Source organism: Pundamilia nyererei, unplaced genomic scaffold (genome assembly GCF_000239375.1).
Source record: "Pundamilia nyererei isolate P.nyererei 1_Seehausen unplaced genomic scaffold, PunNye1.0 scaffold00081, whole genome shotgun sequence".
Classification (NCBI taxonomy): domain Eukaryota; kingdom Metazoa; phylum Chordata; class Actinopteri; order Cichliformes; family Cichlidae; genus Pundamilia; species Pundamilia nyererei.
Genome location: NW_005187482.1, coordinates 916,580 through 943,726, shown reverse-complemented (window position 1 = coordinate 943,726; position 27,147 = coordinate 916,580). Strand labels below are relative to the sequence as shown.

Genomic DNA, 27,147 nt, shown 5'->3' with positions numbered 1-27,147 from the left:
ACACCACGTGACTCCCGTAGCGAGGGCCTGCTGTTTGTTCAGCCAGAGAGGCAGAGGAGAAGAAAAAATGGCGGCTCTCGGCGCACCAGAACGGGACGCCGGGCTAACGTTTTGAGCTTTCACACCCGAAAAAGACACGGGGGCTTTACGGGGCCTATTGCACCGTCTGAATCCTCGCCAGTTCAGCTTTGTGGCGGTCCCGCTTTCGCTCGCGTTCGTGCAGGCTAAAGAGACGCAAACATTGGGAACGTAAAATAATAGATTTCGCCTATCATGAGAGGGAAAAGGGGCAGGCCGCCCAAACCGCTACAAACCGAGGAGCCATCTCCAGCTGCGGCCCGGGGCTTGCGACCTAGGAGGAATTTGAAGCCCAGGCTAAGGGATAGCGGGGACGAGGACGCTGAGAGCCCCACAAGGGAGACCGTAAAGACGCCGAAAAAGAGAAGAGGGGGACCGTCGACACGGGGCAGGGGACGAGGGAGAGGTGCTGGTGCTAGAGGAGGCAGGGGTGGTCGTGGAGGAAGGCGGACGCCTGCATCCAAAGCGGTTGTGTACGATGACCACGAGAGCGAGGAGGACGACGATGCTGTCAGCCTGAGGTCGGAGGAAGATGAGTTTATTGAGGAGGAACCTCAGTCCGAGGAGGAAGAGGCCCTCAAGGAGGACTCTGACTGCCTGGAAGATGATATGCTTGAGGAGGAGGAGGATAATGCCAGCTACTGCACAGAGAGTAGTTTTCGGAGTCAGAGCACACACGCCAGCACTCCGGGTAAATAAGCACTTAAATATTGCCACGGGCACGGTGTCTGCACACACTTTGCAGGGGTTTGAAAATGCATCCCGAAATGTTGCTGATGAGTGCAGGAAGCAGTTAGGTTATTGTTCAAAATGGAGAATGCACACAGGCCGCAGTCCCCTCATTAAGGCTACTGCAGGTGGAGCGAGGCGGCAGCGGGATCACCAGCTTACCTGGTTGTCACAAACGTCTGTCACCAAATAGCTCACATATATTTCACCTGTAACACCACCGGCCTCTGGCTCCAAGTATCAAATCTGGAAATGCATTCATCTTAGCTGCTAACGTGCTAACTTTAGCAGGAAATATTAGCTTCTAGCTAATGTCTTAATAAGTCTGCGTTGGTTAAAGAACGACACCTGTATGTTTTTTAATCAGTGTTCGTAACATCCAGTGCTTTTTATGAGAGCAGTATGTTCTACTTTCTACTTTGAGTGTTTTATTAGGAGTACACAAAAGAGACTGCTAACTAACCTAGCCCACGAAGCTAGCATGCTTGTCATTTTTTTTTGACAGCTTGGCTAACTGTAAGTAAATCAATCAAGTTCAAACTCATGAAAACACCGACAGCAACTGTTCTCGTGGTGCAACCGAGCCAGGAAACATTGTATTGGGATTCTTAAGTAGATGTAACAATATTAGCCAGGTGACAGTCACTGTTTTCCTCAGTGCAGGGAGGTGGAGGTTCCCTCATTTAGCTAATAATGACACTGGCCATGTGTCGACCCGGCTATGCCAAAGTATCGCTCTAAAAAGTTTCCCACCACTGCAGGATTCTCAAAAAGGTGTGCCGCTGTGTATAATGTAGATACTTATTTTTTTCAAGTTAAACTCTATATTAAAATGAAAAGTAGTGAAAATAAAAAAAATCAACTATCTAAATTTGATTTTTAACCAAAAAAAACAAAAAAGCAGTTGCTCGTTTTGAGTTTGAATCTGGGTTCTCAGTGTTGTGTTGAGTCGCAGCTTCTTTTTAATACTCGGTAAACCTGAGGAGAGCAAATGCTGTAGTTTTGAAAGTAAAACCATTCCCCATCCCTGCTTGGCACGGGGTTTCAGGGGTAGCCCTGCACAGCTGCCCGTGTTTTCTGTTTCACAATGAACCATGGGGTTTCTAGTGGGGAGCTTTATTATAGAGCCATGCTGCTATAATAAGGCTACTTCTCGGTTTTACATTGTCTTACTAAAAATATAGACCTTCCCTTAGAAAGATAGACAGTGATTTCTTTCCTTTCTATTCTCATTGAGCACTCAAAGCACCGTGTACATGCACCATATGTTGTTCCATAATCTGCATATGTATGTATCATTCATAGTCAATGTAGCCTTTAAAGATGCGCAGGTTCACTAAATTCTCCATAGAAAAGCAGAGAACCCCTTCCCATCATAAGCCAAAGGCTGAGGAATGGCCTAAAGGGCTAGAGTCTAATTAACACGTTACAGCAGGTGTATTGCTTAGGGGTTCACGTGACTTTTTGTTGCCAGTATCGACTAAAATGATGGATGCAAGGTTTAACTTTTTGAACCAGACTTGGAAAGTTAACTTTTTTCACATTTAGGGTAAAATGTTCTATTTTGTCTTTTTATTAGATTTTTTTTCTGGCACATAAGTTTCACAGGCATATTTGAAAACAATAATAGTTAGAACTACCTTAAAAAATACTACAGGTGAGCATTGTAATATATTGCAAATGTATGACAATTCAAAAGCTGGTAATATCCTTAACATAGTTATTACCATGACAGCTTTAAAAGTAATTGTGTTACTTTTGTCTTTTGTTACGTTGTACTTGGTACTTTGAGGTGCCGTATTTCTCGTTCACAAATCTCATCGTGTTTCCCACAGGGAGGAAAAAAGGCCGAACTCCCCGACCTCGAACTCCCATTCTTGAAGAGAAGGAGATCCCTCCTCTTGAGCTTCCCAACACCTCTGAGGACCTCCTGGTGCTTAATGAGGAGCTGCTCAATGCCATCTCCATCTACGAGGTGCTACGGAACTTCAGCACGGTGCTGCGTCTCTCCCCCTTCCGCTTCGAGGACTTCTGTGCAGCACTGGTAGGCCAGGAGCAATGCACTTTAATTGCAGAGACCCATATTTCCCTGTTGAAGGCCATCCTGCATGAGGAGGACTCCTCCAACACTACCTTTGGCCCTGCTGACCTCAAGGACAGTGTCAACTCTACTCTGTACTTTATTGACGGCATGACGTGGCCCGAGGTGTTGCGGGCATACTGTGAGAGCGATGTGGAGTACCATCATGTTCTGAAATACCAGGAGGTGGATGATTACCCTTACAGTCCTCTTGGAAGTAAGATTAAGGTGCTGCAGTTTTTGGTGGACCAGTTCCTAACCACCAACATCGCCCGCGAGGAGCTCATGTCTGACGGCAGCATGCAGTACGACGACCACTGCCGCGTGTGTCACCGCCTGGGTGACCTGCTGTGCTGTGAGACCTGCTCGGCAGTCTACCACCTGGAGTGCGTGAAACCGCCACTGGAAGCAGTTCCAGAGGACGAGTGGCAGTGTGAGATTTGTGTGGCGCACAAGGTGTCCGGTGTCACAGACTGTGTGCCTGAGGCGCAGAAATGTAGGCCCTACGTCCGCCAGGAGCCCATTGGATATGACCGCCACCAAAGGAAATACTGGTTCCTCAACAGAAGGATTATTGTGTAAGTCGGAGCCCTCGTTTCCCTCAGTATTATTCTGTGCTGGTCTCTTTGGCTCCGGCAGCTTATTTCCAAGCAGCAAGCTTTTGATCATTGTTATTTAAGGTGGTCAAAATCTATTCAGATTGTTATTCTCAAATGTGACTTTGCCCAATTGTAACTTGAATGATGTAACACCAGAGATATTATCAAACCAACCACTTTGCAACTTATTCAGAGAAAAGACTGAAGCACAGTTTGATGAAATGAGTGTCTGTTCGGTTATCTCAGTTGAACTGTAGATTAGATATGGCTGATTTGCAACATCTAGTTATTTTACAGTTTTAAATGTCCTAATAAGTTCAGTCATCCTTGGTTTTCTAAGTTTAAATGGTACATTACAAGCTATTAATGAATGATACCATAAGCAGACAGGCCCCAGCTTTGAGCATACAATAAAAAAAGACCATGCAGACATAAATGCATAAAGTTGCATACCATTTTCTAAAAGATGATCCCTCATTAATCGCCCTTTTGTTTTCTAACCTTTAGAGTGAACAGCTGCAGAGAGAAAGTGAAAGTTGTTGGGAAATAATATAAGCTTTCATATATTCAGTCCTTTGTTTGTCAAGAAATTATAGAAGAGCCCTGCAATCCAAGCCCTTTATCTTTTAGTGCCAGTCATGCTTTTCCTGATTGCATCTCATGCCCGGAAATGATGTTGTTTGAGCATAGCCTTTACAAACAACAGGTGAAATCAATCTCAGTGCCAGGCAGTATTTGCCATAATCTTTTTAATCTCTTTGACTCAGGGGAAAGAAACTTTATACTTGAGCTGAACGCATGATAAAAGCAAAGAATCGAAACCTATTTAACACCTGGTAGTCATCATTTCTGGTGTGTGGTCTGGTGGTTAGCCCTGTTGCCTCACAGCAAGAAAGTCCTGGGTTCGAATCCACCATCTGGTCGGGGAATTTCTGTGTGGAGATTGCATATTCTGCCTAATGTCTGCGTGGGTTCTCTCCAGGTGCTCTGGCTTCCTCCAACAGTCCAAAGGTTAATGTAAACTGGCTGTAGGTGTGAATGTGAGTGCTAGCACTCTCTGTGGTGACACTCTCATGGTGTGACCTGCCTTGTGTGTAACCTGCCTTTCACCCTATGGCAGCTGCTACACCTGAAGAAGATGCAGTGATGATGTTTCAGTTATTCTTTATCTTTATTCTAGCAGTCCAGAATGCCCACCCACCTGCTGTTCAAAGCTTCTGTTTACAAGAGGCAGCCAATCAGCACAAAGCTTCCTTGAAGGGGAAGGAGTTAAAACAGCTTGTTTCAGACTCTGTGTAAGACGCATAAGGATTACTGTGAACTTTGACTCATGCAAAGCTGCTCTATTGGAGCCCAAAAGAAAAATGTGCAGTTGGAGTTCAGCCCCTTTTAAATTATATTCTAATTAAACGTTGCACTGTCATAGCCAAGGAAATAATGTTTTTTTTTTTAAACTAATGGTTAATGGTCTAGCCTTTTCTCTCTTCCTAGTGAGGAGGATGGGGAGCATGAGAAGAAAAAGATCTGGTACTACAGCACCAAGGCTCAGTTGGAGGAGCTCATGGAGTTCCTGGATAAGGAGTACTGGGAGATGGACCTGCATGCAACCCTCGAGGAGATGAAGGAGGAAGTCCAGGCTCACATGGACATCACAGAGGACCTTACCAACAAAGCCCGTGGAAACAATAAAGCCTACCTCACTGCAGCCAACGGTACACATCATGGATTTTTTACTTTTGTGCGATAGCTGCAAATGGAGGGAGCTCAGGCTCATAGTAGTGGATTTTCATGCTATAGAGATGTAGAATGTAGCGACGCTTAGCTTGAAATCATTGATTTGACAGTGATCAGAGCACGTGCGACTCGAGCTGTGATACGCTTGCATCCTTGCGCGTTTAGGTCCCGCAGGGTTGCACTCTGAAACACGTCGATGCTTCAGACGATGCTCTGCAGGCAGCAGCACTTTGCATCTCTGACAGTTGGCGCAGAAATGTTAGGTGCTGCCTTTTCTTCCTGCGTCGTGTTCTCTCAGACAGCAAGCAACTGTTTTCCCCTTCTGTTTTCCTCCAGGGAGGCAGTGGTTAGAAGACTTTTGATTACTTAGCCAGCAGTTTCCGTTTGAGTTTGACAGGCTGCCATGTCTGTCCTGTGTTTTCTAACAGTTTTCCTGTGTATGTCAGAAACTGCTAGATGCTGTGTTTTATTAAGGATCTGCCAAAAGATAGAGGTTTTTGTAGGTATTCTGAAGCCTGAAGAGGAAGAAAATGTTTTGTTTTTTTTAAGCCACTGCAGACAAAAGAGAGTTATGAGTAAAGCTGGTGTTTTTCATCAGTTAAAAGCTTTCTGCAGCTGCACGGTGAGGCCTGCACCTGGTTCGTGTCAGTGGGGACGCAGTTGTCTCTGTCCCAGTGAAAACTAGGTTTATGAGACATGATGTCTTTGAGATGTTGAACATTTGATAAAGGAAATTCCACTCCATCTTAAATCTTTATTTATGGGAATAACTTAATTTTTGCTGGATTAGTGAAGTTATAGAAACATAATGCGTGTTATACTGGAACTGAAAAGTATGATATGGATGCCTTATTCTGTAGTGGACTCTGGAGGGTACTATTAGGGCTGCACGATTTTGCATAAAATGAGAATCACGATTTTTTGGCTTAGAATTGAGATCACGATTCTCTCACGATTTTCTTTTCCAATATAAATATTTATTGCACTTATTAACTGCACATCAACTTCGTAACAGTTGAGACTGAACATAAAAACAATAAATAAACATAAAAACAACAAATGTCTCACATTTTGTCGTTGCCACGCTTGAAATTCCGTCTCCACCGTTGCTCGACGCTGCGTGTATAGAGCAGGCAGTGCAACAATAGAAAAATAGTTGCGGGACGGCACTGTGTAGCGTTTGTCTAGGGTGTTGATCATTTTCCTAAATCCCTCGTTTGCACAGTGTTGATGGGAGCCATATCTTTGGTCAGGTGATAAGTGATAGCCTCCGTAATTTCTTTGTGCCTGCGGGAGTTCGACGTGTATAGGGAAGCGCTGTATAAGGTTCCCGTTATTGATGTTTGGGTGGTTGACTGGGACGGATTTTCTCCTGTCACTTTCTGGTCATCCCTGACGTGCTCTCGGTTGTTTTTTCCCTGCTAATTTTAGCATCACACGGCACAGCTTCTGTATCACGTGGTATAAGGCTCCGCCCTTGTCATTTGTTGAGCAGGAAGAGTGAGCGCTTGTTTTCATGCGGAAGATGAAGATGTCTGTCTAATAACTCGTATATGAAAAAATTAGTCAAGAAAATGATCATGAGATAACTCAATAAGGGAAATGTCAGACAGGCATGCATTGATTGTGATCTCCTGATACAGATTTTTCTTTGTGAGAACTACAACTGACTGCATGACATCTTTTCTTTAATTAACCTTATTATGTTCATAATAAAACCATTTGTTAAACTTTACCATTTCTCTCAAGCTGCAGTAAAAGTTACGGGATCTTCGTTTACTTAAAAAACCCTGAAAATAAAGCGCTCACCTCCTAGAAAGTGGTACAAAGACCTGAAAATGAGTTGCTGTACGCTCACCTTTACCTGATATATTTCACCTACCACACAAAAGCAAAAGAAGAGCAAAACAAATGTCAGTGCTTGCATAATTTTCCATTGTCTTTATAACTTCACTAAATAAAAGCCTTTTCTCTTTTTCCACTCTTCGCCATAATTTTCTTTGAACCTTTGCTCATACCGAGGCTGCTGGCTTGTGGCGGGCCTTCACCTTTGGCTGGTTTTAACCACTTTTGCCTTTGTTAGCTTCTTTGAAATATTCATGTTCAGCTGGATGAAGGTGGTTTACGTGTCTGATTAGCTCTGTTGTTCCGAAACTTCGTGGTTAACCTTTTTCATTTTTGTTTTACTGTAAGTACACCACAAATGTAGTGGAGTACAGTAGGCAAAAAGAGAAGCTATTTTAATGCCATTTATACTTGCAGAATTTTTATTTCTATGCCATTCATTCATTATCCTTTTTTTTTCTTTTGTTTTGGTCTGCTGCACTATATTTGTCGGCTCGTTATATCTTCTGTCTTTTAAGAAACGATCAAGGAAATGCTAGAGCCTCTATGCATAATTTCTTTAACGCGGTTTTTAATTATTTATTATTTCAGTGATGCTGGAATGTAAGCCTCCTGTAAACAATGACTATCTGCACGTAAACATCTCACAAACATTGGTGGGGTTTGGTTAGATGCTGGTCTGCTCCTCACTGCTATTTAGTATGTCTAACAACATGTTGTCAGACTGTGACAGGCTGGCCGTAGTACATGTTTGTTTATTTATCCCTCGTGCCCCAGAGCAGCAGCTCTGAAAGACCTCTTATTTTACTTTTAATGCTTTAGATTTAAGACTTAACAGTTTTACTGTTTATTACTTTTCTACGTCATTTGCACATATGTGTAATTGTTGCCTTCCATGTCGAATGAATGAATGTTTCCGTTTGTTTGTAGAAGTTGTCGTGGAGCGTTTGAAGGTCAGGCGGGAGGCACGGGAAGCAAAGACTCGAGCAGAGGAGCCAAAGCAGGATTCAGATAAAGGCTCTGTAAATGCAGCTGATGCTACTGCTGAGTCCACATCGCAGCCCGACAACGCAGAGAGCAAAGCGGTTAAACCGATGGGAGAAGCTGGTTCACAAGGTAAAAAGTTTCTCCGATGTATTTTTATTTTTTTGTTCAACTGCCTACTGGAACTTTCTCCAATTCCTCAGAGTAAAGACCTAGCCTCCTACACGCAGAAGCTGAAATTCTGTCTGCAGCGTTATCAAAGCAAATTCATTTTTACCTCTACTTGACCCATTTTGACTCTTCCGGTGCTGTTCGTCTTGTCGCACCACAGCGGCTAGCGCTCCTCCTGCTGCAGAAGAGAGCCGCGCGTCAGATCCTGACCCAGGCTCTGCCGCGCTGGACACAGCCCTGCCTAAAACAGAATCCACTGAATCAAACAAGGAAGCGCAAGTTTCCCATTCTGGGAGCCAGGAGAGCAGCGAGTCAGCTCCAGATGCGAAGCGGGAAAGGACAGGTACTCAGACTCATGTTTGGTCTGCAGTCCAGCTGTCGTCCTGCACTTCACGTCTTGCTGCTGGGCTGTGCATCCATTATCATCTGTCGCTTTGTTTCCGCTGTTTCTTGCTCACCCTGCCTTCATTTTACCCCGCTCATCTGTTTTGTTGGATTTAAGGGTTCATCTCAAACCTCGTCGATCACGCGTAAGAACTTTTTTTTTTAAGGAGCAGAACTGGTCTGATTTTGTCTGAGCAGGCATTTAAACCAGAGAAAGAGTTTCAGTATCATTATATTTTACAGGCTACTCTAGTTACCATCTACATGTGTCTGACCTGATTTATATCAGCAGATATGAGAAGGACCACATCAGCCATCATACTGGGCTCCAGTGTCACCATACCTGTGCACAGTAAAATCTTTTCATATATTGCACACATTTGGTTACGTTTATCAAACACTTGCAAATGTAGGAATAGAACTGTGGCTTTGTTATACTATAATATAAAAACTAATTCCATTCCTTCCTTAATATACTTAAGTTTTTTAACCATGCAGCTCAGCTGCAACACTTTTTCTGGTCTCCATTTATTTTTTCCCCACTTATAGCTTATTTGTAGTGTTGGCTGTCCACTCTGTTACGGTTTGCCCTGACTTTAACGGGCTAGTGTGAAACGCTGTGATGCATATTTCCTAGCGGAGGCCGCTCGGGTGCATTCCATGCGTCTCGGTGGGTGTGAAAGAAAACGCTGAAGATCTGGACACAGGGAAACATTTCAAACAAAAAAAAAGCCTCAGTGGCAGTTTTTACACATCCATCTGTCTCTGAACATTCAAGACCTGACGACACTGGAGTGGCCATAACTGTGAGAAGATGATTTCTCCTTTCACGTCACTGCACAGAAACCCTTCCGTGTGTTTTGCTCCTACGCTTAGCTTTAAAAGAAGGCAGGTGCATTAAGCGCTGCTAGCAAGCTCTCCCAGTTATCCTGTGCTTTGTGTTGTCTGCTGCACGCTTGGTCTTGAAAAGCATGTCGTTTTTTTCCTCTCTCTCTCTCTTTTTTTGTTTTTGGCACTGTGATAAACGGCGTCCCTGGCAGCAGCTACCACGCCATGTCTGTCACAAGCAGCTCCTTATTCTCTTTCCAATTTATGGCCATTTGGTCGGGTTCTTGTCGCTCAAGACAAAAGGCTCTTTCCGCCGTTTCCCCACCTGCTACCTCGTCAACAAAGAGCTCCATGTGTGTGCAACGCTCTCCCGTCACGACTCTGAGGCAGAGCCGACGTTTTAGGTTGCCGCAGGTGTTCGCCTCATTTTGGAAGTGTCATAGATTTCAGTTATTTTAGGTCTGAGGAATCTTTGAATTGTCGACTAAGCATTCTTCTTTTATAACAGTTTGTTGGGCATATGCTAATTCACATATACACTTCTTTTTTTCACCTTTTTTTGAGGATTTAATAATTGTTATTTTTGGTTTGTTCTTTTTGTTCACCAATGTTGTGTACATTTTTCTTTTTTTGATCAATTATTTACACACAGTTACCACTTACAGCTCACCGTCACTACCTGAGCTGCACCATGGGCTCTTTCTGAGGCTACCCTTCACAATAAAAGCTTTAGGCAGATGCTAAGATGAAAAAGACGTCTTTGTAGAAGCAAGCATAAATATGTGGCTTACATTTCTGATGGCGATGTGAATATAATAAGCACATTTCATAAATTTCCACATGCATGCACGGTATTTTAATACTTTAGTAGTGATGGGAGCAGGCACATTTTCCCACATGCATAGAGGAACTTTTACTTCCTAACACCTCGCACTGCTGATACTGTTATTGTTATTGTTAACTGCACTCAGTCTTTTTTGGCGTATTTCTGTAGACGAGGACTCGAAAGAGTCTAGCAGCGAAGTCAGGCGAGCCGGTGATCTGCAGGCACCAACTAAAAATCAACCACAACAGCCGCAGTCGTCTCAAGTGGAGGCAAATGGTGGCAGCAGCCAGGTTCCTGGATCGGCGAGTTCCAAGAAACCCGAGCCACCTGACCTGGCCGATAGGTCTTCTCAGTCCTCTTTTACCAGCCAGGATGGGACAGGTGATAATTAAATGGGCTTTTTCATTTGTGGTGAATTGCCTTTGCCTTGGTGATACTGATAGTGAGTGTGTGTTCTGAATAACAGAGGAGTATAACGAAAGGGTCAAGAATGAGCGAGGAGCGGCGCAGGAGTCTAATAATCATACGCCCAGAGGGAGCAAGGAGGTGAGGAAGAGGTTTGGTCCAGCTTCACTGCTGAAAAGTGAAATGTGCCACTTTAGTCTGTTGCAACTGTCATCCTGTTTTTTTAAATATAAAAACGGGTTTTTATGTGCCTTTGTCCTCTGCTCGTGTTTCAGTCATCGCCCGTTCGCTCAGACGTCGAGTCCTTGCGTCTCAGCTTCTTGAAACGGGACCTGACGGTGAATTTGAACAACTTGTTCAAACTTGGCCAAGAGGGTAAATACAGGGTCTACCAAAACCAGTACAGCACCAACGTCCTGGCCCTCAACAAACATCAGCACCGGGAGGACCACGACAAGAAGCGTCACCTCTCCCACAAGTTTAGCTTGACCACTGCGTCGGAGTTCAAATGGAACGGCTCCATCTACGGTTCGAGAAGCCTGACGATCTCCACCCTGCGTCTTACCATCATCCAGCTGGAGACGAACATCCCTGGACCGTTTATGCATCCCAACTGGGCATCACACAGGTACACCTGGGACCAGCGGAAACGCCCCCCGTGTAGTTCTTAGACGTGCTACGTTTGGGCAGAGTCGCATTTCAGATATGAACATCACTATCAGTAGTTTTATGCTGCTTGTGTTTGGTGTTTCTAGGACCAACTGGAACAAAGCAGTGCAGATGTGCAGCAAGGCCAGAGAATTTGCTTTGGCCTTGGCTATACTGGAGTGTGCCATCAAACCAGTGGTCATGCTGCCTGTATGGAAGGAATCCCTTGGACACACAAGGTAAACAAAACTAACGTGGCGCTGTGAAAATGTCTGTACAAACAGTAAAACGCAACTAAAGGGTTATTTGTGAGTCACTGCACCTGGGATTTCTTCATTTTTCCTTTTTGGAGTGCACGGCTGACAAACTCGGTAATGACTTTCCTGTTTCCAATACAGTCCTTGTGCTTTATGTCTTTGCTCATGTTTTTTTAATACAGGCTACATCGTATGACCTCCATGGAGCGGGAAGAGAAGGAGAAGGTGAAAAAACGAGAGAAAAAACTGGAAGATGAGGAAACACTGCAGCAGGCCACATGGGTGAAATACACCATCCCCATCAAACACCAGGTACAAACAGTAGCATCTTAACTCTTCTCTCTGTTAAGGTGTAAACTACCTCGTCTGAAAACTACTTTTTAACCTCCTCGTAATTTTTTCCAAACAAGGTGTGGAAGCAGAAGGGGGAGGAGTACAGAGTGACGGGGTATGGCGGGTGGTGCTGGGTCAGTAGGACGCATGTGGCCCGTTTTGTTCCAAGGCTCCCGGGAAACACAAACGTAAACTACCGCAAAGAACTGGAAGGTAAGAGATGAAGTTGCTTAATTTCTTAATGGTACTTCATATGTTCTCCTGCGGCTGACGCTTTGGGTGCATAAACTATTTTTGCTGTCTTCATTAGCGGCTAAAATGAGGAAGGAAAATGCAGCAGACTGTACAAATAAGCAGAAAATGCCAACAGGAATGGAGAGTCAGGCAATTCAAAAGACAGCCGACAAGGCCAAAGAACAAGCATCCGTCACAGAGTCATCTCAGAGGGCCTCGTGCGAGGAGGACCGTAAATCTGAGAACTCCACAGAGGAGGAGAAGCCTGCAGAAGAGGCGCAGGAAAAAAATTCTGAAGCAAAAAGAGAAGATGAGAAAACAGAGGTTTCTTCAAACAACAAGCAGGGTAAGTTTAATTTAAGATTTTTTATTTTTTTTGCCTCTATGCTGTCCATGAATGTGCATCTCCATCATCCACTAACCCCTGCTCTTCTTTGTCATAGATAATCCTGATGGCAAAGGCCCTTCCTCACCTGCTGCACATCCTGAGAGGGATGAACCAACCCAGAAACTCGAGCAACCCAAGGAGGAGCCTGCAACATCAAAACTCTTCGCTGACGTCGTGAACGTCAGTGAGGGCTTCCAGCTGCGCACAGTTTATAAGAAGAAAGTAAAGCCTTCCAAGCTGGACGGGCTCCTGGAGCGCCGGGTGAAGCAGTTCACCTTGGAGGAGAAGCAGAGACTTGAGAAGTTAAGACAGGCAGCCGCAAAACCTGCTCCTGTTATTAAGACTGAAGGATCAACCAGACAGCAGACAGCTACGACTCCGTGCGTTAAAGTAGAAGAGAAGGACGAAAGCCTACAAGTGAAAGATGGCGTGGTTAAAAAGCTTGACTTCGATCAAGAGCACATAAACGCAAAGACGGACGGCCTGGAGGTCAAATCAGAGGAGTTAGGACCCGACAGAGGTCAACAGGGGGAATTAAATTCTGTGCACGGAAACAGCGGGGAGGTTTGTGCCCATAAAGAGGTGAATGGAGGACCCTTAACTAACCCTGGCCTTAACAATAAAAATAACTGTATAACAGAGACATTAGAAAACAGTGAAAAAACACAGAAGTCTGAGAATTCAAAGAAACGTGCCTATGAGGAAGTTGAGAAAGACTCTGAACAGAGTGACACAGAGAGCATGGAGGTAACCCAAAGCAAGACCAGTCCAGTACAGGTGAATGGGAAAACTATGGTCACAGAACCCGTGCACTCAAACCCAGAAACCCGAGATCAAGGTGACGTCAAAGAGCCCGTCAAGTCCCTGATGAATGGAAACCTCTCGCAAAACGATGTATCCGATATATGTCACCCCCCTCCTATGAAAGTCCCAAAATTAGAGAACCATGTTGGAGAGAAAGGAGACTCTGTTAGTAAGAGTGAGGATGTGGCCATGGATACCAAGGAGGCAGTGCCTGTTACGCTTCAGTCTTCAAGCCCTTCTTGCCAGAATAATAAAACTACAGATAATTGCTCTAGTGGTGACGGTTTGAAGTCCTCTGCCACCAATGACGTTGTCACGAAAGCATCTCAGAACTCCCTGATACCAGACACGCCCAGCAGCACCAGCAAGCTCGATGTGCCCGCAGGAAGTAGCGCCGTTTCCAGCTCCGCCACCCAGCCCAGCTCCGGAACGCCCGTTTCCCAGAAGACTAAACTTCCAGCTGCTGACACCAAAACGGGCGCCTCTGGTTCAGCCAGCTCCATGACAATAAGTAAAGAGTACTCCACCAAAAATAGAGTCAGCCTTCTAAGGTTCTCCAAAACTAAGAAGGCCCGCTCGGGCACAGCCCTGCCGTCTTACCGCAAATTTGTCACCAAGAGCAGCAAGAAGAGCATCTTTGTCCTCCCGAACGATGACCTTAAGAGACTGGCGAGGAAGGCAGGCTTCAGAGAAGTTCCCATCTTCAACTACAATGCCAAGCCTGCTCCAGATATATGGCCGTACCCTTCACCTCGGCCCACCTTTGGAATCACGTGGAGGTCCGTAACACATTTAACCTTTTCTTGAAATTACCTTTAGATCTGCTGCTACAGTATGATGTCATTGCAATAGCCAGGTTGCCATAGACTCAATCCCTCAAATAATTTAGCTGCTTCTTTAATGAAAGGCTCTCGTCTCACAGTTGGCTGTAGTAGTAGTGGCCTCTCAGCCACTGTGATGAACCCCAGTGAATAAGAGAGCAGCTGAAAAAAGTTTAATATAAACTGAATTACTGTTGGAAGATTTACTAACTAACAGCTTTGGTGACTGTTCAGGTACCGTCTTCAGACTGTGAGGTCGCTGGCAGGGGTCAGTCTAATGCTGAGGCTGCTGTGGGCCTGCCTGAGGTGGGACGACATGGCTGTGAAGCCCTCTGCTGCTGTAGGGACAACGCGAAAAGGTTAGAAAATTCTGAGCACATGTTATGTACAGTTTTCTGCTGTGTTTTTTATTTAAAATATGAAAATGTGGCAATGTTTTATCTTTTACCAAAGAAACAACGGAGACAGACATCACCACAACTGAGATTATAAAACGAAGAGACGTGGGGCCCTATGGCATCCGCTCTGAATACTGCATCAGGAAGATCATCTGCCCCCTCGGAAACAGAGACACTCCCAAAGGTAGAAAACGAAAGTCTGTTTGGGCATGATGTAGGATCTTTGACAAGCTGTTAATGGTCCACTTGAAGAAGCTAATCCATTTCTAAACATAATTAATTGTTGCTTTCTGACTTTTTGTGAGCAGAAACCCCCACTCCACAGAGGAAAGGCCTGCGCTCAAGTGCTCTGAGGCCTAAGAAGCAGGAGCCCACTAAACCGACTGGTCCTGTTGCTGTGGAAACGTGGGTGCCCGAGGAGGAGCTGGAGCTGTGGGAGATCAGAGCCTTTGCAGAGAGGTGAGGAACTCCCTCAGCGTCGCCTCTGTATGTTTCTTCATAGCGTCACTGTGTTAGTGAACACTTTACCTTCTTTTTGGTGCCACAGGTTGGAGAGGGAGAAGTCACAGGGCGGAGATCCCTCCAAGACCGGCAGTAGTCTGAAGACAGCGGAGGAGGTCAAGGCCCATTTAGAGAACCAGCTGAAGCAGGCCAGACTGGCAGCCCAGCAGGTAGAAACTCGGCGCACTGCAGTTACACGGGTGTAATCAGAGATTCTGGCTCTGGGTAAAGCGCTGCACCAGCAGCACATTTAAATGGTTGGACACATTTCTTTCAGAAACGTCTCGAGCAGCAGAGACCGACCACAACTGCCACAACAACCACGACAATGTGCACCACCACCTCAGCCGGCACTCCCGGCACCCCAGTGTCGGTGGGCCAGAAGACAAGTCAAATAACTTCAGGAACCAAGATGGTGTTGGCCTCCAAACTGAGCTCTCCAGTCCCGTTCCAGCAAGACAAGAACTTCCATCAGTCTTTTGCTTCCTGGGTCAAGCAGGGTCAGGCTAACAACAGCTCAGGTGAGCAGCTGGAAGATGAGGAGAGGTTTAGTCATCTTCCTTTTTACTCATCATCATCATCATCATCATCATCATCATCATCCTCATCATCTGTAAGATGGAGGAACCGAGGAGGGTGTCATAAGATCTCTTCTGTTTTTTCTATTTAAGTAATATTGGCATCCATAAAAAATACATCATCTGCACGACTTCAGCGTTTTCATTATGAGTACGATTCGCATGCCAAAAGAATTTTGTGGTTCGTGGTGTCCACTTTGAATCCTGCAAAAATTCTCAATTCTGTATATCCTTTGAGGCATTCATGCAATACCGTGTGTCATTAGACTCTAAACCAATATACCCGATACCAAAATATTCAAAACATCAGCCTCCTTATATTGACTCCCAACAGTGGACACCACAGCCGTAGACTGGCTGTTGTGGTGGTCCTTCTTGGGTTACCCATGACCACAGGTGGCGTGGTGTGTCTTGCAGCCTCCACTGTGGCTGGTAGCATCACCACCTCAGAGCAAGCCTTCCAGATCGCTGGTAGCCCAGTGACTGTGGCTGGCCAGGTCCTCGCCGCCAAACTGCCACTGCCCGCTAACAGCAAGATTGTCACCTTGAACATGCCCACTACTCAAGGAGGTAGGGAGCACGAGAATGACATCCATTCCTGCCGTTTTTGGCGTATGTGTGCCCAAAAATGGATGGTGAAGTATTATGTGAAAATGTCAGACTTGCGTTGAAGTATTGATGCTGAGCTTAGATAATGCCACATTTTCTGTGTGTGTGTGTGTGTGTGTGTGTGTGTGTGTGTGTGTGTGTGTGTGTGTGTGTGTGTGTGTGTGTGTGTATTCTGAAAAGGTTCTCTGGCTAAAAGCTGATCGCTGTTTTGTAAAACCGTTTTTTTCTGGTCTTTGGCTTGTGTGTATAAACTACTTTAATCTAGTTAACTGAGTGAGGAAGACTTTCAGACACGCATACTCAGTGCATGCTTTTCCCTTCTGTTCTTGTTTACCTGTATCTATGTTCCTAGCACATTTCTGCTTTTTCTCCTTTTAACATAAATGTTCCTGTCAGCAGGTGTAGTGCAGCAAAAAGTCCTGGGTATATTCCCCTCTGGGCCTCCTGCGAACCTTAGGACATACAGCACACTACATCCTACAACTGGCAACATCAACCTCAGAGCCACAACCTCCACCTCAACCACCCAGCAACAGGTCTTTTGTCCTTCACCCTGCATTTTTCACTTATTAACTAAAGACACTAAGCATGATTACTGATGTTTTCACCCTTGGGTTTGTTTTTCTAGGTCACCACAGCAGGAGGCCAAACACAGCCCAGTACCGCAGTGAATCAGCCACTCACTCAGTCTACCTCTGTAGGCACAGCAGGGGTCAGAAGTTCAGCAGCTCAGCCAGGTTTGTGTCTGAATGCTACTTTTTATTCTCAGGTTAACATCCCCAACATTTCAATACAAATAATAAATCTTGATCCCTTCCAGGTCAGGTTCATCAGGCTGTGGCTCCGATGGGCCGTGGCCAGCCTGCAGCTGTGCCTGGTTCTACACCTGTGCAGGCAGCTTTGGGTCAGAGGGCTGCAGGTCCTGCACCATCACCGTGTGCTGCCTCCACAGCTCCTGGACAGTCTCCCGGAGCTCCTCCCCAGACACAAAGACCTCAGCAGGGTCAAGTTAAACTCACTATGGCACAGCTCATGCAGCTTACACAGAGTGCACAGGTTTCCCTTACTCTTTCTCTCTAAAAGTAATTTATAATATCTTAATCTTATAAATATTACTTAAAAAAAAAAATCCTTTTGTGTGCAACTCCACAGGGAGGAAACCCAGGTCTGACAGTGGTGATCCAGGGTCAAGGCCAGACCCAGGGACAGCTGCAGATCATCCCGCAGGGTGTAACAGTCATCCCCGGCCCCGGTCAACAACTAATGCAGGCAGCTATGCCCAATGGCCAGGTCCAGCGCTTCCTCTTCACTCCGATTCCACCATCATCTTCAGCTCCAACTTCAGCACCTGCTCCTGCTACCCCTGCCAAACCCACTGCAGTCCAGACCCCCCAAACCCAAATGTCAACTCCTCTTCAACCCAGAGCTTCTGCACAAGTCCAGACGACTCCCTCATCTGTAGCCCAAACCCAAATGACGGCCCCTTTGCCTGCCCCAACGCATGTTGCAGGCCCGACACAGATGCCAAGTTTAGCCCCCACTCCAGCTCCAGTCCCCGTGCAAACCCAAGTTGCAGCCCCCGTGCCCGCTTCCCCACAGGCTGTCGTCCAGACTGCATCTCAAATGCACCTTTCAGCCGCTACCCCGTCACCCGTCCCTGCACTCTCGCAAATATCCACTCCCATGACTGCTTTGCCACAAGTTGCAACCCACTCCTCCACACAGATGTTGCCCTCCACACCAGCCTCAGCTGTTGCACAGCCCCAGCTGGCATCATCGTTTCCAGCCCTCCCAGCACCAAATGCAGGCCCGCCTATGACTCAGAAACAGGTTTTGACCTCAGCATCATCACAAGCTGACCTCCAACCTGTGGTCCAAACCCTCGTCTCCAGCCTCGCACCCAGTTCTCTACCTACACAAACCCAAACTGCAGGCTCACCACCAGGACAAGCTGTCCCCAGATCCCAAGTCCAGGCACACGCCTTCAGTTCTGCTCCAGGGTTATCCTCCACCCCAGTTCAGGTGCATGCTGCTGATCCCCTGCTCCCCCAGGTTGCTGGTGTAGCAGCAGCTGGTCCTAACTCTGTTCCAGTGCCCATTTCTGCCTCTCTTCCTTCACCTGTCCAAGCTCCCACCCCGGCCCTTGCACCCGTCTCTGCTCCCGTCATAGCCGTCATGTCCACGCAGATCGCTGTCCCGTCCCCAGCCAAAGCTCTTACTCAAATCCAAGCCACAGGTCCTGTCCCCCTCCATGCTGCTGTGGCAAACGCTGTTGTCACACCAGTTACTGCCACCTCAACAACACCTTCAGTGCCAGGTAAAGTGCCCACCATCATCAGCACTGTCCTGTTGTAGTGGACCTTAGACTGGTTTTGCTTTAGTTGACTTTAAAATTTTCTGTTTGCTTCTCTGTCTCGTTGTAGCTTTGACAGAGCAGAGGGCAGCTCAGCCTTCAGGATGGACTCCCACCTCGCCTCAAGCGCAGACTCCAGTTCAGCCAGCTCTACAGGCAGCAGATGCTGTTCAGCCACCCGCTCTGGCTGCTGTACCCACCTCCGCCCCTGCTCCAATCGCCACTCACTCCCCCGTTACTCCGCTGCCTCAGGCATCTCTGACTCCTCAGTCTCAAGCACAAGTCCAGCACCCGGTCGTCGTGTCCATGCAGCAGGTGGCACAAATACCGGTCTCAGCAGTGCAGGTTCATATGACGGGATTGCCGGTTTCCTCTGTCGTGACCACCATGAGACCCGCTCAGTCTCAGCTTCAGCCCCAAACCCACACTCAGCTTCAGCCCCAGTTTCAAGGCCAAATCCGTGCACAGGTTCAGGTTCAGCCTCGCGGCCAAGTCCAACAGTTGCCACACATTCAGGCTCAAGCGCATCTGCAAGCACAACCTCAAAGTCACCCCCAGGTCAGAGTTCAGTTTCAGCCACGAGCACAGATCCAACCACAAACTCAGCAGCCACCCCAAGGGCAAGTACCCCCTCATGCTCAGATTCAACCTCAGGTGCAGTTTCAATCCCAAACAAAAACCTTGCCTCATGTTCAGGCTTCAACCCAGGCCCAGATCCAACCGAGGGTCCAACCTCAGTACCACCACCAGGTACAAGCTTCATTCCAAACGCAGCCGCAAACCCAACCTCAGGCTCAGCAACAGCCTCAGGTCCAACCGCAACCCCAGGTTCAGCCCCAGCCTCAGGTTCAGTCTCAGGCCCAAAGTCAGCTTCAACAGCAGCCTCAGATCCAAACCCAACTCCACCCGCAGGTTCAGGTTCAGTTCCAGCAACAAAGCCAGATTCAAACTCAGGCCTCTCAGCCGCCCCAGGTCCATATTCAGTCACAAGTTCAAACTCAAGTCCAAACCCAACCCCAGTTTCAAATCCAGTCATCGCAACCAACTCAAGTCCCACAACAGCTTCAGGTCCAAGCCCAACCTCAAGTCCAAGCAAAGCTCCAAGTCCAGTTCCAACCTCAGAACCAAACTCAAGTTCAAACACAGCCTCAGATTCAGGTCCAGTCTCCAATCAGGCATCAGCTCATCACAGTTCCAGGTCTCCAGCAGCCCGTGCAGCTGCTGTCAGCTCTGCCGCCCCACGTTGCAGCCCAGATCCAAGCCCAGATCCAGGCGCAAGCGCAGCAGCAGGGTGGCACGGTTCCTCAGCAGATCAAACTGCAGCTTCCGATCCAGATCCAGCAAACCGGGGGACAGATTCAAGCCCACCAGATCCAGAATATGGTAACCATACAGGCACCGGCAAGTGTTCAGGAGCAGCTTCAAAGGATGCAACAACAACAGCAGCAGCAGCAAGTTCAACAACAGCAGCTACAGCAAACACCAAAGAAGAAGAAACACCAGGAGGCTAAAAGGGAACAGAAGGAGCAGAACGCACAGGCGATCAGCCCTGGAGACGGCATCCAGAAGCAGGTATGAGTCAAAAGAAGAACAAAAATTAGGGATTTCTCACAAAATTTATGTCTGTGTGCAAATGTTAGTTATATAAAGACCTGTTTTAGACCTGACACTGTATTACAATCGAACATATATTAAAATAACTTCTTTGTTTTTTTTAATGTCAGGCGGTAGTGAAGCAGAATGCTACAGCAGAACAGCTGAAACAGAGGAAGACCCTGGCTGCAGCTGAGCGAGAGGAGAACCAAAGGTTCAGGAGCTCGAGTCGGTTAAAACTGTTTAAAACCGATGACGTGGATGAACCAGCGACTAACGCGCTCTTTTCTCTCTTCAGGATGATCGTCTGCAACCAGGTGATGAAATTCCTCCTCGACAAGATTGAGAAGGACGAGAAGCAGGCAGCTAAGAAAAGAAAGAAGGAAGAGGTGGTGGAGCAGAAACGCTCCAAGCAGAATGCCACCAAGCTCACCGCGCTCCTGTACAAGCACAAAGAACATCTCAAGGCTGAAATCCTCAAAAAGAGGGCCCTGTTGGACAAAGAGCTGCAGCTGCAAGTGCAGGTGAGCACATCTCCAGCCTTCTCAAACATATTTTTTTTGTCTATAGACAGAGAGAGTGGGAATATTCTTGTTTACTTTTATTCCTTACATGTGCTGTCTCCCTCTCAGGAGGAGCTGAGGCGGGACATAGCCAGGCTGCAGAGAGAGAAAGAGAAAGCTCGAGCTGCTATTGCCCAGGCTGCTGCAGCAACAGTCAAGGCTGCCTCCTCCCAGTCTTCACACTCCTCCCAACTCTCTCACTCCACACATTCCTCTCACAGCACGCGCACAGTGACCTCACCTTCATCGTCCCACAAGCGGAAGAGAGAAGATGAGAGAGACAAAGACAGAAACAGGGAAAGGGAGAGGCATCACGACAAGAGTAAGAAACGGGACAAGGACAAAGACAAGGAGAGAGAGCGACACAAAGACAGAGATAAAGAAAGAGATCGGGAGAAGGAGAGAGACCGAGAACGGGACAGACATCGGGATAGGGACCGGGACAAGGAGAGAGATGGGGACAAAGACAAGGACAGAGATTCCAACTCTTCAAAACACAAGAAGAAGAAGAAGAAGCTGTCTTCTACCTCAAAGGATCACAAGAAGGACACCAAATTGTACTGTATCTGTAAAACGCCCTATGACGAGTCAAAGTAAGCTGTCTTGAGGGGAGGGGGGGACTTGTAATAAGTTATTGTAATTTGACTGTGAGGCACTCTGCTGTCATTAAATCACCTGATTTCTCTCAGGTTTTATATCGGGTGTGACCTGTGCTCCAACTGGTTTCACGGCGCCTGCGTTGGCATCACGGAGAAGGAGGCTAAGAAGTTAGAGGACTTTGTGTGTAACGACTGTAAACGCGGGCAGGAGGGAGGAAGTAATGAGGAGCTGTACTGCATTTGCCGGACACCATACGATGAATCGCAGTAAGTCACCATATGGATGGCTTTACGTTAGCATTGTCTGCTCTAATTATAGCACCGCTTTTGTTTTTCAGTCTGTGTCAGACGTTTCCTTTGTTTGCATATTTGTGTGGAGTCTTCCTTCAGTGTGCTAACCGGGATGTGTGCGTCGCTCACCCACAGGTTTTACATAGGCTGTGATCGCTGCCAGAACTGGTACCACGGCCGCTGTGTGGGGATCCTGCAGAGCGAAGCCAATCACATCGACGTGTACGTGTGCCCGCAGTGCCAGTCGACAGAAGACGCCATGACGGTCCTCACGCCGCTTACTGACAAAGACTACGAGGGGTTGAAAAGAATATTACGCTCGTTACAGGTATGAAGGTTTTGGAATTCAAGACTGTGTCATTTTTTTATATTAACAGTAACAAGGTGGTTTCCAATGTGTGGGCTGAGGTCAGTGAGAGGTACTTTCAGCTGCTTCCTTATTTCCCACACAAGGTTTTTATTTACGGGGTCAGCACTAGGAATACACAGTGTTGGGCAAGTTACTTTGAAAAAGTAATTAATAGTTTATAGTTACTAGTTACTTCTTCAAAAAAAGTAACTAAGTTAGTAACTGAGTTACAGTATTCTAAAAGTAATTAATTACTTGAAAAGTAACCATTGCGTTACTTTAAAAAAAAAAAAAAAAACCTTCTGGGGTCCAGGGTATAATGGGCCATTTTTAACTACTTTTGATTTTCCCTCCACATTTTACCTTTAAAAACTATTTACTTTGCCTTGTTTGGTATCATTCTTTTCAGCACAACCTCACGTGTCTGAATTTACAGTTATGTTTTCATTTTGACATACTGTATTAACACAATTGATCTGAAATCAGACAAAAAACATAATGCCCCCTTAGCTCCAGGTGTTCCAGTGATCGTGATTACCGTCCGCGGGAGCGCGCAGCTGCTTAAAGCTGTAGCGTCCAGATTACTTACAGCTACTTCCGTGCAACTGATATAAGATGCGGTAAGCTGAACACAGCTTCAACCATTGACTGTAGAAAACGACTTTTGTACAGTCAATGGCTTCAACAGTCTGTTTGTTGAAAAATAGTAACGGACCGCGTTTTCTTGTTAGCAACTGTAATGGCGTTATAGGAATAGTAATTAGTTAGATTACTCGTTACTGAAAAAAGTAACACCGTTAGTAACGCCGCTACTTGTAACGCCGCTACTAGTAACGCCGCTACTAGTAACGCCGCTACTAGTAACGCCGCTACTAGTAACGCCGCTACTTGTAACGCCGCTACTTGTAACGCCGCTACTAGTAACACTATTATTCCCATCACTAGGAATACATGAGCTTGTCCTGCCCTCAGTCTGAGTTTGTGTCTTTCCTCTGGGAAGCATAGGTGTGACCTTTATAGAAATGAATCTTAGAGGATAAACTTATTGGATTAGGTTAAAATTTTACTGGAGTTTGTTCGTCTTATTTTAAATTCCTATGAAGTATTTGCATGGTATTACAATAATATTGCATAATTCATAATTATGCATCATCATTTTTAACCATTATAGTCGTCAAGTAGAAGTCTGATGTAATTAGTAATCTAAAAAAAAAAGACAGTAATAATGTTAAAGATGCTGTAAACTCTAAAATCAAACCTATTTGATTGGTCGCTTGGCTTGGCTTGAAAAGAAAAAGGGAAATGGGGGATGGGGATGTTTTGAGTCAATCTCTATTTAGGTCTTTTATATTTCAGAAAATGCAGATGGCTCCAAAACTGGGTGAAACTGTAAAATCTATAAACTGTAGAAAAAGTGAGTGAAAACTATGGATTTTGAGATTAAAACATGGCAACAAGACACAATAAAAGACTTGCTTTGTCTTTACATTTAAGTGCTTTGATGCTATTTATGTGTGTGTTTGTTTGTGTAGTCAAGGGATGTTGACAGTGAAGTTTTATTTTATGCCTAAAGTAGTTGCAGTAACAAAACCGGCATCATTTCCTGAATTATTTTTTTTTTCTCTTCCCCAGTCTCATAAAATGGCATGGCCTTTCCTGGAGCCGGTGGATCCACATGACGCGCCTGATTATTATCGTGTGATCAAGGAGCCAATGGGTAAGACTGTGTGACAAAAGGTCATTAAAAAAAAAAAAAAAGACAATGCTTTTAAAAGTATTTACTCACGTGTGAATTCACCACGTACGGGAGAATTTTGTTTTAACTTATTATAATTATTTAGTTTCTCCTCCAGTTACAGCATTTATTTGCTGTTTTTGCCTCTCTTTGTCAAGTTTGCATAGACTAATTATGTGATAAAAATTGTGTAAATGTATGTATTTTTTGTGATGTGAGCAATGTGTCGTGCTTTTCCTTCCTCGCAGACTTTTCCACAATGGAAACCCGTTTGCAAAAGCGACATTATCACAAGCTCACGGAGTTTGTGGCAGACGTGACCAAAATCTTCGACAACTGCCGCTACTACAACCCCAACGACACGCCCTTCTATCAGTGCGCCGAGACGCTCGAAGCCTTCTTTGTACAGAAGCTAAAAGGTTTCAAAGCGAGCAGGTGAGTTTAAGCGCTGCTGGTGCCGCAGACTCGGCCTACAAGTTTCTCTCCTCCATGCTCGTCTGTTTGCTGTAAACACTCAACTGACCTGACTGGCTTTTTCAGTAATTCTGCCATTTCATTTGTTTCTTCCTTAAAGGGGGACCTATGATGGTTTTCCATATTTTCGATACTGTTATGTAATGGTTTATGCTTAGAGCCTATATAGGATTGTTAAGACTGGTACCGATATTTAGTGATTTTAAAGAAATCTGATATTCTGGCCAATATTTAGCATGAAACAAACAGATTTCCTGACATTCGTTCTTGCTAAGGTTGGATCAGCTGGTTGTTTGTCATGTTTCTAATCTGTATTGCCAACAGGGCAGTGCCCTCTGGTGGACAAACCACGCAACATTAACACTCATAACATGGTTGCCAGGTTTTTAGGGATTTTTTTCTCCCTCAGCTTTTTTATTTTACTATTTTTATGTTTTGTTTTTTGCCATTTCTCAGCTGTTATAAATGCCAATACCAGTATATCAACTGTGGTGTATTTATGCTCATATTAAACACGGGTAAGGTTTCAAATAATGAGCAGGTATTCATCTGCCTGATGTCAGTGAGTGTCCTCTTTACAGGCATATAAGTCCCACCCACTGCTGTTACAAGGGGCAGCCAATCAGCAGAGTTTTGGCTTAAAGGGACAGAGCAGTGCTGAAATAAGAATTAAGGATTACTTTGAAGTTTCAAAGCTACTATAGTGGACTTTTAATAGGTCCCCTTTAATGTGTGCATTTATGGCTTTCCATTCACGGTTTCTTTTCTTCTTCTTTTTTTTTATAGCACTAGCATGTGTGTAGTGATGATGTTTTACTTGTGCTTTACTTGTACGTTGTAGTTGCTTGGCAGTACTAAAAACCCAAGAGAGCTGACAGACTTTAGGCCATTACATCCAGTGTCTTGGCAAACCCGAGTGCCATGTTTACATCTTGTATTGTGTATCATCTTGCATTTGTGTCTGTTCACTTTTGCTGCATGCCTTTTTGATTTATGCCATCCCATTTTCTTCTTTCTTACAGATTGTCAGATTCTTAAGTGGGCCAGTCTAGCTGGAGTCTGGACTGGATGCTGGGGTCTCTAGTAATATTAATATGAAAGCAAAACAAAAAGAATAAAAAGGCACAAGAACACAAACAAAACACCAGAAGTTTTCAGGAACCCGTTGTGATCACGGTTTTCAGTGACAACACAATGGCAGCCATGTTGACAGGTGTCAGTGATGTAATTGAGGGGCATGCTGTCTTCACATCGTAAACATAGACTGTATAGAAAAAATGAAAGTAGCCCCAACTTCAACTTTTTATCTGCTTTCTTTCTTATAGCTACAGAAAACAAGCCACTGACTTTCACTCTCAGTCAACAGTCTCAGGTTTTATTGAATGCAACATTGTTGCTGTCAAAACTGATAATGGTGAGCCACGGTGGCTACTTCCATCTTTTATATACAGTCTGTGATCCCGAATCAGGAGTCGTGGCCTTTTTGAACAATCAGTCACACTAACGAGGGTTGTGTTCAGTAGAAATTGCGTTTTAGTTTCTCATTCTTGTATTTATTTCAGTTCTACACCCGAGTTAATTTGGGAATTTTGACTCAACGATATAAAGCTGCATATTTTAATATAGAGAGATATTTATAAGACGTTTTGTATACTGGCTCCCTCCTCGAGTTTGATTTTTTTTTTTGTTGTTGTTGTCCTGGCTGTTAAGGTGGTTGTCTTGAATGTATATACCCTTCTTTTATTTTTTTTTCTCTAAATCATGTACAGCGTTTGTAAGATATGCCTGTATTTGACTGTTTTAAATAATAATGAAATAATTTTTAGATAGTATTATTTTATGAGACTAAAATGTACTAGACGGAGTAAGGAGTTAGAGCAAAGTAACCTCAGTTTGTAGTTGTGGAAGATTTCTTCACTAATAAAAAGCATTCCCAGTTAATTACACCAACATGGCTGTAGGATCCCATGCAGACCCCTTTGCATCCTCTTGTCTCTTGTCTGATCACTGTTATAGCAATAAACAACCTTGCGAAGGGCTCTCAACTTTCCCCTCTCTTCACGTTCTGTAGGTCTCATAACAACAAGCTTCAGTCTTCTGCAGCCTCTTAGGATACATCGCACATTGCGCGAAACAAAAATGCACTTGCCAAGAATATGGCTTTCCTGAACTGTAACTCTGTGATGGACTCTGCCTCACCCTGTGTTTGGGGTTTGCTCCTCTTCGCCGCTGCAGCGGGAGGTGGTGGTAGTGGTGGTGGGGGGAAGCTGGACAACCAGCTTGCTGCTTTCACGGGATCTCTTTTCCAGGCAGAGCCGCCCTCTGCTCATTTCAGCTGTAAGGGACCTGTTTTTATGGACCTGCTTTCATCAGAGGAGCGAGAACAACTGAGGCATTTCAGAAGAAAGTTTACCTCGGAGAAAAGACTCTTACGAGCTCTCATATTTCCATGTACTTTTTTTTTTTTTTTTGATCGGAGTCTTTTTATCTTTTTTTTTTTTCTTACTTGGTTTAAAAAGAAGAAGAAAAAATCCCTCAGACCATTCCTGTGGTCATCATGTCCAATGTAATAGAAACTGAATACTGTCAAACAATGGCTAGGTTCTACTCGGCATAATGAGTAGAGTTTTGTGTCTAAATTCATATATCACAGTGGAGCAATGTTTTTTCTCCCATTTCCACTCATTGTTTAGTCTGATGTGGCATGAAAGATCGTTTAAGTACTAATTATCTGGACATCGATAGTCTGCTTGGTTAAACTTCTATAACCTACTGAAAGTAATAAGCTATTGTAAATGAGTTGCTTTGCAGTAGTGACTGAGAAGGATGATGTATTTGAAGGTTCCTGCCCTGTTTGTTTAACAAAACAAAAAAACACAAAAAAAATCATCAGATTTTGACTTGATTTTCTTTTCCTTTTTTTTGTATTACAACTGAAGAAATATTGATGTATATG

The 27,147-nt window shown here is 45.2% G+C and overlaps 1 protein-coding gene across 5 annotated transcripts; it reads left to right on the top strand.

Annotated features, from left to right (window-relative positions):
- bptf (bromodomain PHD finger transcription factor) lies at positions 1-27,078 on the top strand. 5 transcript variants are annotated; one of them, XM_005737999.1, is made up of 32 exons: positions 1-769; positions 2,643-3,465; positions 4,978-5,198; positions 7,996-8,181; positions 8,381-8,563; positions 10,427-10,639; positions 10,725-10,804; positions 10,939-11,291; positions 11,419-11,550; positions 11,751-11,880; positions 11,979-12,114; positions 12,212-12,481; positions 12,579-14,106; positions 14,383-14,507; positions 14,602-14,730; positions 14,855-15,005; positions 15,094-15,217; positions 15,325-15,568; positions 16,043-16,195; positions 16,634-16,770; positions 16,863-16,971; positions 17,055-17,290; positions 17,387-18,551; positions 18,658-20,159; positions 20,312-20,394; positions 20,479-20,704; positions 20,813-21,336; positions 21,433-21,609; positions 21,769-21,961; positions 23,615-23,699; positions 23,966-24,152; positions 26,263-27,078. In XM_005737999.1, the coding sequence occupies exons 1-32, from the start codon at positions 274-276 to the stop codon at positions 26,300-26,302; spliced, it is 10,341 nt and encodes a 3,446-aa protein (XP_005738056.1). In that variant the 5' UTR covers positions 1-273; the 3' UTR covers positions 26,303-27,078. The 5 variants fall into 5 exon arrangements, with proteins under 5 accessions (XP_005738056.1, XP_005738055.1, XP_005738057.1 ...); XM_005737998.1 differs by having other exon boundaries at positions 16,631-16,770; XM_005738000.2 differs by having other exon boundaries at positions 16,631-16,770; positions 25,214-27,078.
- The last annotated feature ends 69 nt before the right edge of the window (positions 27,079-27,147 follow it).